Below are 18,007 nucleotides of genomic sequence, written 5' to 3' on the forward strand. Positions count from 1 at the left end.
ACCATGAATACTGTTTAGCCTCATCTTTGGAAAGGTTTAAGCCATGTGCCATCATTTCTATTCAGAATGGATTTTAAAGAGCATTAAAAGTTACAAAGATTTTAAGTTATATTTTATCATCACAACCTTTTCTTTATTGAATGTTATGCTTTAAAGCAAGAAATATGGGTTGTCAGTGTGCAAAAAGAGAAACTGTGCCTGTTGTGTGCTGTACCAGCTAGTTAGGTATTTTGTGTGTGACCTGGATTTTCTTGTGTAATTTATCACTTTTAACGTTGATTCTACTTCAATTGAGATACTAGGTTGAAAAATGATGACAATCACGTAATGCTGATTAATCACACCTGTGTGATCCTGAGCACAAGCTTTTTTATCTTCACAGACTTCAGAATAAGATTGGTATCTTTCTGCCTACTTTAATGCGTGGCCTGGACCACGAGTCTTAAGCCCTTGCATTTTCTTAGGCTTGAAGGCTATGTTATTTGAACAATCATAAACTTTTCAGAAAGAAAGACTGTGTAGCATTTCCATTCGTGACATTAGCAATGCAGTTTTGTGAGTACGTCAAAGCTCTAAGAAAGGAAAACAGATGACAACATACCTGCTTGGCATCAGGTACCAGTAGCAGATTTTCAGTAGAAATAAACAAGCTAAATATCTTGACAAAGTGTGACGTATCACCTTAAATTACATTGTGTCCCTAGAATCTTGATTAAAAACTAGTTAGCTGTGAAGCGTTAATTTATTTTGTCTACACAGAATGCATTCATTATCCTTGAACAGCAAAGGAAACGCTTTTAGTCTTAAAAGAATGAAATCAAATAGGGGTGTCAGTGTAACGCTTTCCTTACCAAGTTATGAGTCCTCATGTATACACTATCATGTTTTGTTTAAATTGCTTAGATTTTGGCCTGCTCTGTAAATTTCTAGTCCGCGTCGTGCATTTTGTAATGAAGAATGAAATATGATTACCAGGGAAAAGCTCTAGTTCAGCTTTGTTGTAGTCCCAGATGTGCACCTGGTGCTTTTGTGTACTTGTGTGTTAAGCTGGGAGGCATCTTTCTGACAGCATCGTGTTAATGAGCTTGGCTTTAATGCATATAAGAGGACTGAACGATAAGCATATAACTAGTGAAACAACTTCAAAATTTAACCTAAACTTAATCAAGCTACTGAAATGTTAACATTGTGTTTTTCTTTAATTCGCTTTTGTCTTGGAACCCATCTGCTTATGCAGTGCTTTTACCTTCTGTTGCTTTTCGAAGCGCCAGCTCCTTTCCCAAAGGTGTTCAGTGACTAATGCTTTGGTTTCAAGCCAGAATATCTGATAAATGTCTATTTCTAGGCAGCCTTTCTACAAGTCTTAATTAAACTTTAATGTCAAGCTGAAGTTTACTTTTAGCCCCCCACAGGGTGTCTGTACTTGTAACATGATTATAGAACATCACATAGATCATAAGATAGGCAGGTTCACTTGTGCCCTCTTTGTGCCCTCTAAGTTTCATGTTAACTCAGTCCTAAGTACAAAGTCCTGAGTACAAAGAGTGAATGTTGCAATAACGTCCGAATATACTGTAGCAGTAGCACGTTGCTATTCTCGTCTGTAAAGGAAAGGACATATCTTGTAAAAGCCAGAAGCACAACTTGTCTGATATTAATGTGAGAGCAAGAAAATTGCTAACCTCAGGCCTTAAAAAGTACACTACTGGAGCTGACCATCGTGTAACTGGTGTTGTACCTTCAGTTACAGGACTAAAACAACCTAACGATCTCCAGCTGAGCTTTGTCAGAACCAAATCAAATTAACTGAAAGACCAGTGGTGGCAAATTTTTGCATACAAGCTGTATGTAGAACTACTTTTCACTTACAGTATGATAATTATTTTTATAGGCCTCATGATAAGAAAACATATCTTGCTGTTGGAAGTATGAAGACTTTACTGTTGAACATTTCTCTGCTTAATGTTGGAGATGATGCATATGAAACTGTCCTCCACATTCAAATCCCTAAAGGTCTTTATTTCATCCGAATTTTAGAATTGGTAAGAACAAAAAAGTCTGTCAAACAGTAATCCTTTGATATTTTTCTTTTTCAGCCACACATTTCTCAAATTATGTTAACTGAGTTTCTTTAGATACCGAGAACCTACACCACCCCCCCCAAAAAAAGCTGACAAAACTCTAGTTTTTAAGTTCTCAGGCTTCTAGTTACTAAACCACGTGCAATTTAATCAATACAGGTGACTTAAATACTTTCAATAACAGGATGTGATGGTAACAACTAAAATAAAAAAAAAAAAAACCACATGTTTTCTACATGTATTTCAGGATGTTACTGCTACTTTTTGTCTGATGATCGTGTTTTCAGTGATCACGAAGTTCTCACTGAATCTGCTCTTTTTCACAGATACATAGTCTTAGGAAGAAGTCACAAATCTAATTGTTCTCTCCTTCTGCCTTTTTAAAGTAACTGCTCTCTATGTAAAATCCCCCTGCCAACTTTCAGAGGTTGGCTTTAAACCTGAGTGGGTCTGGGTCTGATGGATACGCCTTAGCTTGTCTATTAACAAACAGAAGTAACAGGATACAGTAATTAATATCAGGATACATTAAAGTGGTCATGAATAATATGAATGTTCTGTATATTTGCATCAGTGAAATAACAAACACCTAGTTCAGGGAAATATAAACCGCCCGATTTCAGCGGGTGCATGTAATTTGAAACGTCTGAAAAAAGGAGTTTTATTTTAATCATTACTAATTTGTCCTTTATTTTAGGAAGAAAAACAGATACATTGTGAAGTATTAGATAAAGAAATTCATGCAGTGAAACTCGAATGTAGCGTTGGTTATTTATATGTAGATCAAAAATCAAAGGTAAGCTACGTACAAAGTTCCTAGCTTTAAAAATACCCTAAATATGTTATGAGGATTTTCAGAGGAGGGGAAAAAACTTGTTTTTCAGAATCTTTCCTTCATTCCCAACTAATGCCTTTTATCACATTGGTATCTGAATCTCTGCTACTTTTCAAATCAGTTGCTTAAACACTACCTAGAATAATTCATTAAGGGACAACATTGTTTGTATTATGCATCAACTGATTGCGCTTGGCTTCCTAGACAAGTGAGCTGACTAAGGCTAAGAACAAAAGTGTTAGGTCAATAGAAAAGGGGTAGAAAACACAAAAAGCAAGTATTTTCTTAGTGCTGAATTTTTTAGAGCAGGTGAGTTTAAGAAAATATTTATATGTAAACTGTGTTAAGGCACACTATCATTTGATATAAACAAAATTTTATTTGTTCTACAGCTGGATTTTAGTTTCCTCTTGGATGCGAGCTCATTTACCAGAGCAGAAGATGACCTCAACATCATCGTTAATGCTACCTGGTAAAGTCTGATAAACATTGCTCAATGAAAAATATTACTAGCATTGGGAGACAAAATAGGGAACACTGGAAAGACCAAGCAAAGCACATTTGCAAGAAAGCACATCAGTTGCAAGTCTGTAGAGAAAAGGAAATTACAAAAACCCCAGATGATATATATTTAAATATAGTGAGGAAGTTTCTGCCTGTATAAAGTGTTCTTTTTTTTTTTTTTTACTGCCTGACTTGTTGTTAGCAAAAAAATATTTTTCTTTAAATAAGCCAAAAGGTCTATTTAATATTTGTTTATAGAAATAATGCATAGTATACAGTGATGCAGTGGATACTCACTTTTTCTCTCATTGTGTTTTTACAGTAAAAACGAAGATGGGAACATGTTGCAGGATAACACGCTAACTTTAGTTGTACCTCTAAAATATGAGATAGAGTTAAATGCTCATGGGTGAGTCGGCTATTGCTATACCTGCACATCCATAGAACTGTGGTCGTTACTCTTCTAAATTCCCAAAGCTTTTAAGCAGAAGCATGATGTAGCTGAAGAATCCTGGGAGTGAGATGGCATAGCTATCCTGGGGTCTGACCCATACACTTCTAAGGTTTTGTTTCTGCTACTGTGAGATAAGACCAATGATATCTATGCTACTTTAAATTTGTCTCTTAACAGACTAATATTTTTTTAAGAACTGGAATATTTTTTATAGAAAGGTACGTAATAAGAGCACAGTAGTCCTTGAATTGCTTGCTTAACATGGACCACATCCTGGGTTTGCCGTGGGGCATTCATGGAGCATAGTTCTGGGGGACCATTTATGATTTTTTCTGATTCATCTGCCTTTTTCAGAGGCAAGAGTACAAAGCTAGAGGACTTCTGCTCTGAGTTCCTAGATTTACTTAAACACAAACTTGGGTATTTTCTCAGAACCAGTCTTACTGGAGATAGCATGGAGCAGGAAGTTATGGTAATGATATACAGCAATTCTATTCATTAACAACTTCTAAACCATTGTAGATTTGTATCACCAGCTTCGTTTGTTTACGGAACAAATGAGAATGATTCACCAGTTACATGTATGAAGGAGAATATCAACTTCACTTTCCATGTAAGAGCTTTTCTTTGTAAACCCTATTATCCTTGTTTTGAAGGTTAGCGCTTTGGTTTGCAGTGTATCTAAGGACAGTCTGCACAGTCAATAAGGGAACTTTTTAAGAGTACAAGGGCACACTGAGCAACTTTTGTGCATTAGTGATGGGAAGTGGCAGTTCATCCCTCTTTTTTCGGCTTTTTTTGGCCTGGACAATCTTCCACTGAGTGGTCAGAGAAAAAATACTTTAGCTAAAGCAGGACTGAAAGTAGTAGAGCAGTTCTGACTTGCTGCTACTTCCACTAAGAAACACTTAGAAAGGAATTATCTTATGGTAAGCAAAAGGAACTAGGAGCTCCTTATAAGAGGATCTGTAGGTATCAGATTTGCCTCCAATGGATTAAAAGCAGGAGTTAGACATTAATCGCTCCTAGTTCCTGTCGCATATTCTCCCGGAAGGCAGTCTGTATGACCTCAGGGTAGTCATCGCAGATTAGCACTACTTACTTACACTGGGTTCAGAGAAGTGAAGGGTTCAGTAAGCCTACAGAATGAATGAAGGAAAATGTTACAACTCCTAGCAGAATCCACTTTCATGGGAGCATGAAAACGCAGGTGCTACCCCATTCTGTGAAGTTTTATGTATTTATACATTATGTATATATTTTTTTCTTACTTGAATAGCTACCATGAATTAAAGCTTTAAATGTATAACATTCTTCTCCACAAGGTTATCAGCGCAGGACCAAGCATGGCTCCAAATATAAACTTAGGGATAACGATACCTAATGCTTTTCCACCCAGTAACTTCAAATTATTCAACACATTGGACATCAAGGTAAGCACAAGTTACTTGATATAATGTTATTAGCTATATGAATCTATGAAGAAGAGAAGCAGAGCATAGCAGATCTAGGTCCTAGGCCATGTATTCAATTTGTTAGCTGTGGTGAACAAGCAGAGTGAACAAGATCTTCAGCCCCACGTGTTTTAAAATTCTGAAAGTAAAATTTGCATTCCTTTCGAGCTTCTTGCCATTCAGAAATCTGTATTTTAATTATTACCTGATGTTTAAATTCTAACAGTGATGATGTTATTTTTATTTCCAGACAACAGCCGGACAGTGCTTCTATGATAAATATCCCAGAAACTGTAGTGCAGTAGAAAAAAATGAAAACATATTAAAGGATGTTGTCACTTTCTTTTCAAAGCCTGCTAAGAGACAAATGGTAAGGTCTGTCTTTTGGCATCAGTGGGAAACAAATGACTGCATTTATGACCCTTAAGACAATGGTATATCTTATATAATGAGGTCACCAGAGCAGTTTTCCAAGGATTTGTGGGACCTGTGATAAGTTCAGTGTAGTCATAAGAGACTTTAGTGAAAGACATGAGAACTGAGATGAGGAAGTTGATTAATGACACGTCACTGGAGTCAGTGTGGATGACAGCCACCTACGAAGAACTGCTGAAGGGTTACGTAACTGAATGACTGGGCAAATAGAATGGCAGGTGAAATTCAGTAACAAATCGAAAATTATGCACGTGGGGAAAAGAGTCTCAATTTTAATTACATTCAGTATACAGATCAAATATTCATTGCCTTTTCCACATGAAAAAGTGCCATCAAATGTAACTAACAGGAGCCAGGTTATGTACTCATGGTGGAACTTCTTATTGAAGGGTGTTTAGAAAGCTAAAAATAAATTAATTCTAAGGGAGGAGACTATACAAGTTAATGGGACTGAAAGTCATTAAGAATTACAAAATATACAGAAATAATTTTTGGCTTGGGAAGATCTTACTAAAAGTATTTGGGAGGCTGGGAGAATATCGTACATGTCTGGCCTGTTCAAGCTCATCCCTCTGTACCTGCTTATGGACACTGCAGGAGATCAGCTACTTGACTATGCAGCCCAAACCAGAATTGCTATTCTAGTGTTACATGTTGGAGGGTTTGTTCTCACAGAAATCCGTGTCCTTGTGTTTGATAAAGTACAGTTTTGATTAAACTTTCATCATACAAGAAGGTGGACATTTTAAAATATGTTAATTTAGGACTTCAAATAAGCACGTTACAAGCAACATCAACCAATGATTGAGAGACAGCCTGCACTAGAATATCAAACCAGAACTTAGGCACTGCAGTCTTGGACAAAATATATAATCACGTACAGCCTTGCTTTTTTTGTCTTTCCCAAAACTGACTGAAATGGTGCCAGCTGTCAGCATACAAGTGTAAGGGTCGATCAATTATAATGTTTATACTGGGTATCATATAGTCATTGTCATTTATCATTCTTGATAAATGCTAATTTGAAATAACAGTGTGAAAAAAAACCATATAACCAAAATATGAGAATTGTTATTTTTCAGTCTAAAAAAATTTGAATTTTTAAGAAAAATCACCGGTTGTCTTCTATAACAATTAGGTTGGTCCCTTGTACTGTTCCTTTAGCACCTATGGATTGACAGTGATGGAAGACAACCTCGAGTTACACCCTGACTCTTCAAGAACAAGCAAGGATCTGTTTGTTTTACTCTGTTCCTGAGTGTCTTTAATACTAAGATGATAAAGTTGATATACTTAAGTTTTAATCTTTCCCTCCCTTCTACAGTACTGCATGAAAAATGACAGCCTTTGCTTACAAATACATTGCAAGCTTGGAAACATGGAAAGTGGAAAAGAAGCAACCGTTCAGTTGCAGCTGGAGGCTACTCCTTCACTTCTAGAAATGGTAACACATGAATTGTTCGTAGTGGAGGGGAATATGTCAAGGCACATGTGCAGTATTCTCTGCATATAAATATCTTTTTGCAAACAGTATGATTAAATCCAAATCTTTTAGGTGTTGCCTATTTTATGTTTTCAATGCTAAGTCGCAAGGTGATATATCAAAAATGAAAACCACTGAATTATCACTTTATTTGATAGTATGTATTGCTTTGGCTATTCTGGCTGGGTTCTGGAGGATTGGGATTTAATTTCAACTTAAAATTGTACTTTCCTAAGAAAAGCAGCATGGATGCCGGCTTAAGTAAAATCCAACTGGGCTTCGTTCCAGCTTCTGGTACTAATTTGTTTTGTGATCAGAAAAAGGCACCGTTGTGTGCCTGTGTGAGATTCTGTTTCTATGAGCAGCTGTGTTACCATTTTTGCTGGGTAGGAATTAATGTGTTGAAGGTATTTTTTAAAAACTAGGATTCTCTTTTTAATCAGGACGACGCATCAGCATTGAAGTTTGAAGTAAGAGCGATCGCCTCACCAGAAGAAAATGCAAAAGTTACTGAACTGCACAAGGACAAGCAAGTTGCATATGTAAGAATTCTCTTAACGAATTTGTGATAAACTCATTAAAGTACAAAAACCAACAGCAATTAAACCTGTGGAATTCTGCACGTTGCTATACACAGGCAATGAATACAGTGATAATTACTTAAGAATGTAATTAATTTTCCTAGTTTGTTTTGGTATCTTCTAGGACAAAAAAAAAAAAAAATCAGTTAGCACTAAACTTATTTCTGCTTTCCAGGTCTATCTGGAAGGAGTGCACCACCGAAAGCCAAAGCACCACGTTACTCTGCTCATTATTGGATTAGGCTTAATAGTTGGTGTTACCTTGCTTTTGCTTCTGTCATTTATACTATGGAAGGTAGGTTTTCAGTATTTCTCAGTTTTTCTCAAGTCAGGAATTCACACTGTTTGTGGATCTTTGGGTCTGTTAATGCAGGTTAAAGGCTAAATAATACTTTATTATGATCTGCCCTTTCTAAAGAAACATAATTCCTCCTGTAACTTGTGTTTTTTCAAAATACTACTCCATTTTCCTTCATTTTATCTTTTGCATATTCTAGATCTTCTGTTATTCAACACCACAACCCCCTTCCCATGTTTTTAAGGCATCTCATGTTTGCAAATTATTTATATAATTTAATGATATCAAATGGATGGATCATTTTTGGGGGATGGTGCTCTACATTTAATGTCACTTGACACATGATGACTAATAGTCTACAACATAGCATCATGCCAATCTAAAACGTTTAAGATTTTAAACTGCAACATAAATGCTAAAAAATCTTGTGCATAAGTAAAAGAAAACTATGAAGGAAGCAGCTTCTCTGATGAGCGATTAAGAGATGGTTAACTTTTTTACCTACCTGCAGACTTTCTCCATCCATTGCCTTTCCCAGGGAAGTGTGGAAATGAAACAAATTTAACAGGAAAGTTTTATTACCATATCACATTTTTTAAAAATACTGGATTCTGGAGTTTTGTAGTTCACAAGCCCACGTGCAGGGGAGTATTAGCCTCTCAAAAAGTAAAAGAAAAAGCAAACCCACTTTTTTGATCGATGAGTAACACTTGATTACTTGGTATGACAAAGCAGTGGCAAATACCATTGTTCATAAACGCCATATATATGCATTTTATTTTAGTTCATCTTTTATGGTTTAGTTTTGATAACTAAGATTTGCTGACACCAGATTCCAAAATTATGTATTTCAGATGGGCTTTTTCAAAAGGCAATACAAACCAGTCCCTCAAGACAAGAACAGAAGAGACAGCTGGAGTTTTAAAAGTGGGAACAAAGATGACTAAGACGGCAAATAAACATTTGGTTTTAAAATTAAGAGTTTAAGACTCAGGTTGATTCACAGTGACAAGACAATTGGTCTTGAGCACTTTCTCTTACCAAAAAAATAACTTTATTTCCTTGAACTGTATGGAGGACTACACATTCCAGTACTGTTGTTTTTGTAATATAAAAATGATAAAACAGGGGTTTTTTTGAAGTCTCACAAGAATATTTGAAATGCCACATATATGTATCTGGTTTCAAACAGACAGAAGAACACTAAAGGTAAAGAGAAGAAGAGTTACTTACCAGAAAGAATAATTTCTAGAAAGTAATAATGTTTGGCCAGTCCTGGAAAATAAGATCTCAAACATATTAGCATGAGTTATTCTATCCATTTTCAAGTGTCAGTAATCTTTTGATTAGACATTCAAGAAGAAATCCTCCCTCATCTTGATTTGGCAGTTTTACAAGGGTAAATTAGCTTAAACCAATAGAAGGACCATAAGTAGAGCACATGGATGTAGAAAACAGTGCTCAGAAGCTCTCTTGGGCTTCTGAAGGTAACCTTGTAAGCTTTGGCTTCACAGGCACAGCCACAACACTGCAGAGACTTAGACACTCAGGCAAGCCAGAACCAGGAAGGTCAAAGGTGGATTCAGAGCACGTGTCATGGTTTAGCCTCAGTCAGCAGCTGAGCACCACTCAGCCGCTCGCTCACTCCCCCTGCCCCAGTGGGGCAGGGGAGAGAATCAGAAAGGCCAAAGTCAGAAAACTCATGGGTTTAGATAAGAACAGTTTAATTAAAATCAAATGGTAATAATAATAATAATATAATGAAAAGGAAAATAATGAGAAATGAAACCCGGGGGGGGAAAAAATGAACAAGTGATGCAACTGCTCACCACGTGCCGACCGATGATGCCGGTCCCTGAGCCATGATCGCTGCCTCCCCCGGCCAGCTCCCCCCCAGTTAATATACTGGGCATGACGTCATATGGTATGGACTAGCCCTTTGGCCAGTTTAGGTCAGCTCTTGGCCATGGCCCCGACCCTCGTGGCTTCTTGAGCACCCGGCAGAGCATGAGAGGCTGGAAAAGTCCTTGACTAGTGTAAGCACTGCTCAGCAACAACTGAAACATCAGGGTGTTATCAACATAGTTCGCGTACTAAATCCAAAGCACAGCACTGTACCAGCTACAGTGAAGAAAATTAACTCTAGCCTGGCTAAAGCCATGACAGCAGGGAATGCCCTGGGGTAGGCTGGAAATGCAGCACAGAATCCTCTCTCAGCTGTAGAAAGAGTAATGTATCGGAGAGCCTAATTTGTAGCCATCTTCAACATGGTATTTGCAAACATGGCAGAATTAGTTGGTTCATCCTTTCCTCAGATATTGCTGTCATGATGTTTGGGGCTTCTCCAATGAACTATTTCAATGTGGGGGGGTTTAAAGCAAGTGTTTATTTGTATTTATTTGAAGATTTTTCTATAGTTCTTGGCATAGTAGTATTTAGTACTGGCACTCTTCCAGGACCTAGGGAAAAAAAATACTTCACATGTTGACAAGACAGAGAAACACATAACCAAAGGACTCCAAATGCCAACCTTACTGGGCCAAATTTTCATCTTTTGAAGTGCCTCCCTTTATCTGAAAGTACTTAGTCAGGAAGTCATTGGGAGAGTGAGCTTGGGTTCTTGTGAAGTTTTCAGATAAATACCATCCCAACGGGCATCCTCAGAAGCCACCCAGCAAATGACTGAATAGAAACATGGTTCAAGCCACTGCTCTGCTACTACAGGAAGTTTCTTCAGCTGGATAAGTTTGCACTGCCACCTAGCTTTGGTGAAACAGTACAGTTTGATGCCAAAGATGCAGATCACTGAAGTAAATTTTCTCTAAAATCTTGTGCAGCATAAGGACAGATGAATGTGTATATATTTTTTAAAGGAATCAAAATAAAATATGTGAGGAATGAAATATTTTCTTGCAAGTCTGTGAAAATATACACAAAATACTTATCTTCCAAATGGCTTCAGTGAATTTTTGCACTTTAACCAAAATATCTTTGAAGATAAATTAGTTTGATATTACAGCATATTGTGAAAGATATACCTCAAATACTGGAAGAAACATTAACATTCTTTTTAATACAAACAATGCAAAGAAGTGAAACTAAAGCATTTTATTTATCTTTGAAATAGTTCTACATGAGTCAGTACCTGTGATAGTGCTGCCTTGCACATTATATACTTCCTATTCAGATTTGTATTATTAACATGTAAATGTTGGCTGCCTGTTCTTAGGATACGAAGCAACATTCAATTACCTTTATAAACCAGGTTGACAAAAAATGAATGTACAATGTCCTGGTGGTGGCAAGGTTATCAAGTATCATGCAACTTTATTTTATTAAAAAGAACCCCAACACAGTAAGGACATGAATGCTGTACGTTCAATTGTTGATTTTCACTTACGTAACAAAAACAGTAGCTGCAATCTCCTTCTTAGACAACTTTAGGAAGTTTAGTTTGAGTTGTCTTAACACATTAAAAATATTTGATGTGATATAGTATCAATTACAGTAGTTCAATTGGAAACTACTTGCTGCCACTCAGACAATGGGTATCAACTGAAATGAGAGGTTCCAACTGCACACGAGGAAAAACATTGTCCTCGTGAGGCAGCCAGGCATCGCAACACGGGTGCAGGGCGGTTGTGTCACCTCCATCCTTGGAGGTTTCAAGGCCAGACAGGATGAAGCCCTGAGCAACCAGATCTGATCTCATAGCTGGGCGTGCTCTGAGCAGGAGGTTGGGCTAGAGCCCCGATGGGGCCCCATCCAGCCCAAAGAACGCTGTGACTCGGATCGTACTCTGCAGCAACTAACTCCAGTGCAAAGAGCAAAACTAGCTATAACACTCCTACCACAATTGCCTGCGAAGCAGGCATTTAATTGTCTATGAATTTGGCCTTTACTAATGACCAGATTTGCCCACAGAAACCGCATGAGATTTCCAACAAGTAACAGCTTGTTCTTAGGAGACAATCATCCGCAGTACTTCAGGTGCACTACTCCTTTGTCTTGTGCACTTATCACAGGTAAGAATTTTTCACAAGTAGTATTTAAAACCACATGAAATAGAGTAGCTATAGATCCCATGTAAAGGCATAGGGCCTTGATTTAACAACATCATAAATGACTGGATTTCCCATTATACTTGCCTGCTTACTGAAGAAAGAGCTTAGCCACAAGGGAATGCAGCTTTCATACCAGTGTTTGTCAGCTGCCTTCTGAACGACTCAAGACAAGTGAACAGGAAAACAGTCATTTTTCCCATGGTCCTGCAGACTGACGAACTTGCCGGTCTGCTACTTTTCATCATCTCAAAAGCTGGTTCCCAGAAAGAATATAGTCTTAATTTGCTGTTATCTCAAATAATTGTATTAAATATTTAGTAAATTACAAAAAAAATCCCAAACCCATCACTTATAAAAACAACGTTATTTGCTATAAGGAAGTTATAAAAAATTAAGTCAACTTCACGTTATTTATCATAACTTTATTCTCAGCAACAACAAAAACTATGCTGAATATCACTTCAGTTCTAGGATAAATAAAGTATTTTTAACTAAGTATTTTGTACGAAGAGTAGTCTTTAAAATACATTTCAACAAAGAAAAGCCATATAAGACATCAGCATATTCTTTTGTATTACAGTTTGACTAGAAACAATTTGAAAGAAAATACATTACGGCAACATTAAAAATGATACCCAGAAATGGAAGTACTTGATAAATAAATAAATAAATCTACATTTTGCCACTATTCTTCAGCATAAGGTGGTACCATACTACCACTCACCAGCTCTAGCTGAACTGAGTTACCTGACAACTCAGATAGCAGCAGCAGACTCAAAAGTATCTCATATTTATTACAAAAACTAGAATAATTTTGAAGAAAAAAATCATTTTCTTCTATTCTGATGGACACTTCTTGAACCCCAAATTTAGAAGTCACCAATATAATCAGTTTTCAATTTTTCTTGTTAAGACTAGCAGTTTCTTTACAGTAAAATACAACCGGTTAAAAACGTATACCTTGATAAAAACTTAAAACCAGAAATACTACAAACATCCCAGTTAAGCTTCTGCTCCAACAACTGAATTCTGAGAGTGAAAGACTGGGACCTTGGAAAGCTGTGCATAGAGGTGAGAAAAGGATTCTTTAATACAGAACTTGCCATGTGTCTCTTCTATATGCAACTGCACGTTGCTTGGGAACTCTCCAGGTCATCAGTGTTCACTCCATAGAGGTTAATAAGTTGAGGATGCACCCTGTGAAGTGAGGAAGTCAAATTTCATCAATTTCATTAACTTGTGCAATGAGGGTGCCCTTTTTGGAGGTTGGGGGCAGGGGGGGAGAACGAATACATATTAACTACTGTGCGGAATAAAATTGGGTGATTTACATTTTGACAATTCCTATAAGATCATCTTTAGAAGTATACATTAGATACCTTATAACATGATCTGCCATTTACTTTACATACCAGACTGTTACTCTGAGCGCTGTGCCTTCAACTACTCCTGCAGAAGAATGACCACTGCCCGTTTAATTTCACTGACGATCCTCCTATTTCCCTGTGTAGTCATAGTCTCTTTCCTTGGTCCTAGATATGGAGACTATTCTCAAGCAGTACTAAGTTTTCCACAGTTGAACAATTATGTGTTTTTATTAAGGTTACACACACTGCTTTCCAAGTAGGAATCCTAATCCCAAAAGGAGCTCCCTCCAGGAGTCACAGACCTTATATACTTCTGTTCTCCTCTAAGAAAGAAACAGAAGGGTAAAGTAACAGGCAGAAGGAAGAGAAGTGGAGCTGGAAGCTGATGAAGGACCAGAAAGGAAAGGCCAAGTGGGTCATAGCAAAGCTTTCCAAAGATGGGCACAAGGCAACGGGGCAGAGGCCCAAAAAATAGCAAAGGGGCCAGACTGTGCAATGCACAAAAGCACACAGAATTACTGTCCTTACAGTACTTGCTACACCCAGTTTTGGTGTCATCTGTATTACATACAATTAAGATGGCAGTACTAATCTGTTACAGGTATACAGTCCATAAACGTAGTACTTAGCCTTACCGAACATGAACTTCTGATGCTTCTTTCATTAAGTCTCCATCTATATTCCAAGGGTAATTTCTTTCTGCGGAAGCAGCATTCAAATATGTATTTTCTTTGGCATCAAGCCCACTTTTAAGCCTTGGTTGTACCTTTACTTCTTGAACTGTGTAGGTCTCAACAAAGGGAAAATTGAACTAAACCAAACAGAGATATATATTAAATGAAGATGAAAGATATAGGTGGTAGCTTAGCAACAAACTGGATTACTTGAAATTAAAAAGCTTGCTTTTTTTTTTTCTTAAGTAAATGGAAACACTTTAGCTTTGACCACATGAGGCATTATATATTCCAACTAGCATTTATAGATTATCATGCTATTTTTATCCTAAATAGTGCCTCAGAAAAAATGTTAGTGTTCCATTTGCATTCCCATATTGGACTTGCTCGGTTTACAGGTGAGGTGGTATTTTTTACATATGCCAAAATGGCACACGCTGTCACAATGTGAGAAAATCCAAGCAGATTTTTTCCTGTACTCTGTTCATCATTACCAGTAATCCTGTCCTAAACAAGGCTAGTTAAGAATTCCAGTAAATGGTCATCTTACGTTTAAAGGAAGGTCCACATCGCCTCGTCTAATTTCTAATTGCAAAGGCAGAGGGAAAAACAAAGCCTTCCTCCAAAAGCATAATTGGAAAGCATAAACCATTTCCTAAATGTAGCTGTTAGTGCTGTCACACGGAACTGTCACCCACTTCTCCCCCAGACTCTCTGACTGTTGAACAGTTACCTAACTCAAACCTAAACCTTCTTGTAAAAGTCATTTCACATAATCCTGAAACATTTGATTGAGTACCAGTACACTTAGGCTATGCATTGGGTATTTAGGACAGCAGTAAGGCCCCGTGTTTGGATGCTTCTTTTTGCTCTTCAAAGCAGAATAATGACCAAAATTTTGAAATACAGTTCTGTAAACCTTCAGACCTAGACGGAATGCATACCCACTAAAAACCAATGGTCGTATTCCACTGCTACCAGCATAGCATGCAGTGATCTGCTGAAATAATGGACTTCACTTATTTCTTACAAAGAGCCATGATGCCCCCCCATCTGCATTCTTGATCTCTGTACTACACAAAATTTAAACACAGTACACATTTCCTTTATTGTGGTTAAAGGGCTTTACACCCATAAAACTATGGTACAACACAAATACAATTTAAACCACAACAGATGGGCTGAAATAGGCTAATCGGTATTAGTCTAGTGATTTAAAAAAAAAAAAATCAGATAAAAAGGGGACTAATGTATTCTGACAGGAAGCTAAGTCTCCTTATGAGGATGCTAACATTAACTCTTACAGCATGTCTACCTTCACGATTAACTTCTTTTTATAATCACCAGAAAGAAATAAACAGTACCTGATTTTTTGCGCTGGCATATCTTTTCAAATGTTTTATAAACTCTGTTCGAGAAGTATTTTGTACAACAATAAGAGCCATGCTTCCATTATTCAACCTGAAAAGCAGACCAACTTAGTTCACAAAAGTAAATTCATTAATTTGGAAGTTTAATGGGTTCTTCAAAAGTCTAGATTTAGACAAACAAACAAAAAAAAAAAGCTAGGAAGAGTAGATTAATAGAATAGTCTCACTGCTTTTTTTGAATATTTTTGCCAAAAAAATACCCCCACACACACTCTATAGATCAATACAAACCAGGCAATTGAGGTTATTTATCATCTATATATTTATAACATACATTGTAATAATTAAACTGTATTCCCTTATCAATATCTAGAATTTATTGAACATAACACATATAATTTTTTAAATATGTATTTCTACTTAACAGATGATTTTTAAACATTGGGGCTCACACATCTATCTTTTCGCTTTTCTCTCCAGCAAAGCATAATGATTACCACAAATGTTGTGGGGCAGTGCTTTACCAAGAAACTATTCCCATGATGCATGAAAGCCCATCCCCATCTTGCAACCCAGTGCGGATGGGTTCCTTCACCTCCTCCATTAACACTCATGCTGCCCTAAGTTGAAGATCCTGATCTTCTACTATGCCACTATTCAAATTCTCTTAGCAATTCTCAGTACAGCTGTACTTACTTATTTCACAGACCACATAAAAGTTAAAAACTGAAGGGAATTTTGTACAAGGTAAAGCAGTCATATACTAGACGTTAATGAAGAAGGGACCCTACAGTGCAGCTACTCAATGGTCCTAGGTATCCAGTCACCATTTTAGCATCTTTGAGAATTTGGGTCAGACAATGAACTAGTATCAATTCACAGATTCCTTGATGCAACTGTACCCTGTCGCAGAAGCTAACAACCTGAATCTCAATGCAATCATGTGAGTGACCTTTAAGTTATAGAGACAAATCAATGTTCAACAGGAGTAGCTGATGAACATGACAATGACTGCTGAGATTGTATTGTATATATAGATGAAGAATTTCGTATCTTCTGAATATATATGCATACATATTTATTTATTTATTCCACATGTGTGCTTGGAAAATGTGTTAAGAATGTTTTAAAAAAATACTTCCAGCCTACCAACACAGATCTCTCCCCATTCATAGTTCTCTGGCCTCTGAATGACCGCATCAAGAATGTGCTCAGGCTACGATACACTACAGTCTAGGAAGATAATTTTTACATAACCATTAAACAAGTCATCTGGCATAGCATTACTTTGCTGATTTAGGAAACAGTGATGATGACATTGAAAAAGGTGCCTCCTTATCATATTTTACAGTTAAATATACCTTGACATGTTTCTGCCAATTTTGACAAGTATAACCAGAGTTACAGACAGCAGTCAAAGCTTTCATTCCACTTCAAATGTCTTCCTGTGGCAAAAACCTCTTGGGGAAAATAGGTCAGAGTGAAGAAACCTAGCTGAGTTTAGCTGACGCTTCCACAACGGTTCTTGAGTCTCTAACAATTAGTGCAACATTTATGTTTCCCATATTGAAAAGCCTCACAGTCAAGATGCTATTCGTTATGAGAAATGAAGCACCTGTCTGAAGACTACTATTCCTACCCTACTAGCTGACTGCACTCCTAAGATTATTTTTAAAAAGAAAGAGGAAATAAAAGGATGTACTTCTATGAAAGGATAGGGGGATCCACTGAGCAACTACACCATGGGAGAAACAGGGTCATTCAAACCTGCAATAATTGCATGGAGTTGTCATAGAAATTCCCTGTCACTAAGAAACAGGTGCCAGAACAGATGGAAAGAGAATGCAAAGCTAAAAAAGACTGGTTTCTTCAATTCTTGTCAGAATTTTTCTACTGACTGGTATATAACACACTAAGTGCTGAACAGAGTAATTTCCTAAGAGGGAACAACATCAGGACACCATCCTGAGGTATGTGAGGTTTAGCAGGACCCCTGCAGCAAAGAAAACTGCTCAATAACAGTTTAATCGAAAACATTTGTTTCTATGTTGTTTCCAAGAAGTCAAATTCTACTAGACCAGCCAGTAATTTTGAAGAAGAATACCTGATCAATTCTAAGGCACATCTATTTTCACATAACAATAACCAAATGAAACAAAACAGACTCATTCCATAAACTTCCCTGAGTGGTGTTTTGGGTTGTTTTTTTTTAATAGATACACACACACATAGAGATATTTGAGTATTTCAGTTTCCACGCTCTTTTTTGAGGGAGCGTGTTGTATTTCATGTACAACTACGAAGTTTGTACTTGCTATTCAGCTTAATCGTCAACTGGACACATCAAGTACAAATCTTTTGGCCTTTCCTTTCTGGTCCTTTGTCAGCTTCCAGGTACAATCAAGTG

The 18,007-nt window shown here is 37.1% G+C and overlaps 2 protein-coding genes across 2 annotated transcripts in view; one reads left to right on the forward strand and one right to left on the reverse strand.

Annotated features, from left to right (window-relative positions):
- Window positions 1–9,104, forward strand: part of ITGA4 (integrin subunit alpha 4) — a 39,830-nt gene extending 30,726 nt beyond the window's left edge. The window contains exons 18-28 of the mRNA XM_075093645.1: window positions 1,892–2,042; window positions 2,779–2,877; window positions 3,309–3,388; window positions 3,743–3,829; window positions 4,397–4,487; window positions 5,200–5,307; window positions 5,579–5,698; window positions 7,088–7,207; window positions 7,690–7,788; window positions 8,003–8,122; window positions 8,980–9,104. Coding sequence (XP_074949746.1) covers window positions 1,892–2,042; window positions 2,779–2,877; window positions 3,309–3,388; window positions 3,743–3,829; window positions 4,397–4,487; window positions 5,200–5,307; window positions 5,579–5,698; window positions 7,088–7,207; window positions 7,690–7,788; window positions 8,003–8,122; window positions 8,980–9,072 — 1,168 coding nt within the window. The 3' untranslated portion in view covers window positions 9,073–9,104. The remainder of the gene's footprint in view (window positions 1–1,891; window positions 2,043–2,778; window positions 2,878–3,308; window positions 3,389–3,742; window positions 3,830–4,396; window positions 4,488–5,199; window positions 5,308–5,578; window positions 5,699–7,087; window positions 7,208–7,689; window positions 7,789–8,002; window positions 8,123–8,979) is intronic.
- Window positions 9,105–12,592: 3,488 nt separating this feature from the next.
- Window positions 12,593–18,007, reverse strand: part of CERKL (CERK like autophagy regulator) — a 58,900-nt gene continuing 53,485 nt past the window's right edge. Inside the window, exons 11-13 of the mRNA XM_075093646.1 lie at window positions 15,595–15,691; window positions 14,192–14,367; window positions 12,593–13,386 (exon numbers count right to left, since the gene is read on the reverse strand). Coding sequence (XP_074949747.1) covers window positions 13,305–13,386; window positions 14,192–14,367; window positions 15,595–15,691 — 355 coding nt within the window. The 3' untranslated portion in view covers window positions 12,593–13,304. The remainder of the gene's footprint in view (window positions 13,387–14,191; window positions 14,368–15,594; window positions 15,692–18,007) is intronic.

This window comes from Phalacrocorax aristotelis, chromosome 5 (genome assembly GCF_949628215.1).
Source record: "Phalacrocorax aristotelis chromosome 5, bGulAri2.1, whole genome shotgun sequence".
Taxonomy (NCBI): Eukaryota; Metazoa; Chordata; class Aves; order Suliformes; family Phalacrocoracidae; genus Phalacrocorax; species Phalacrocorax aristotelis.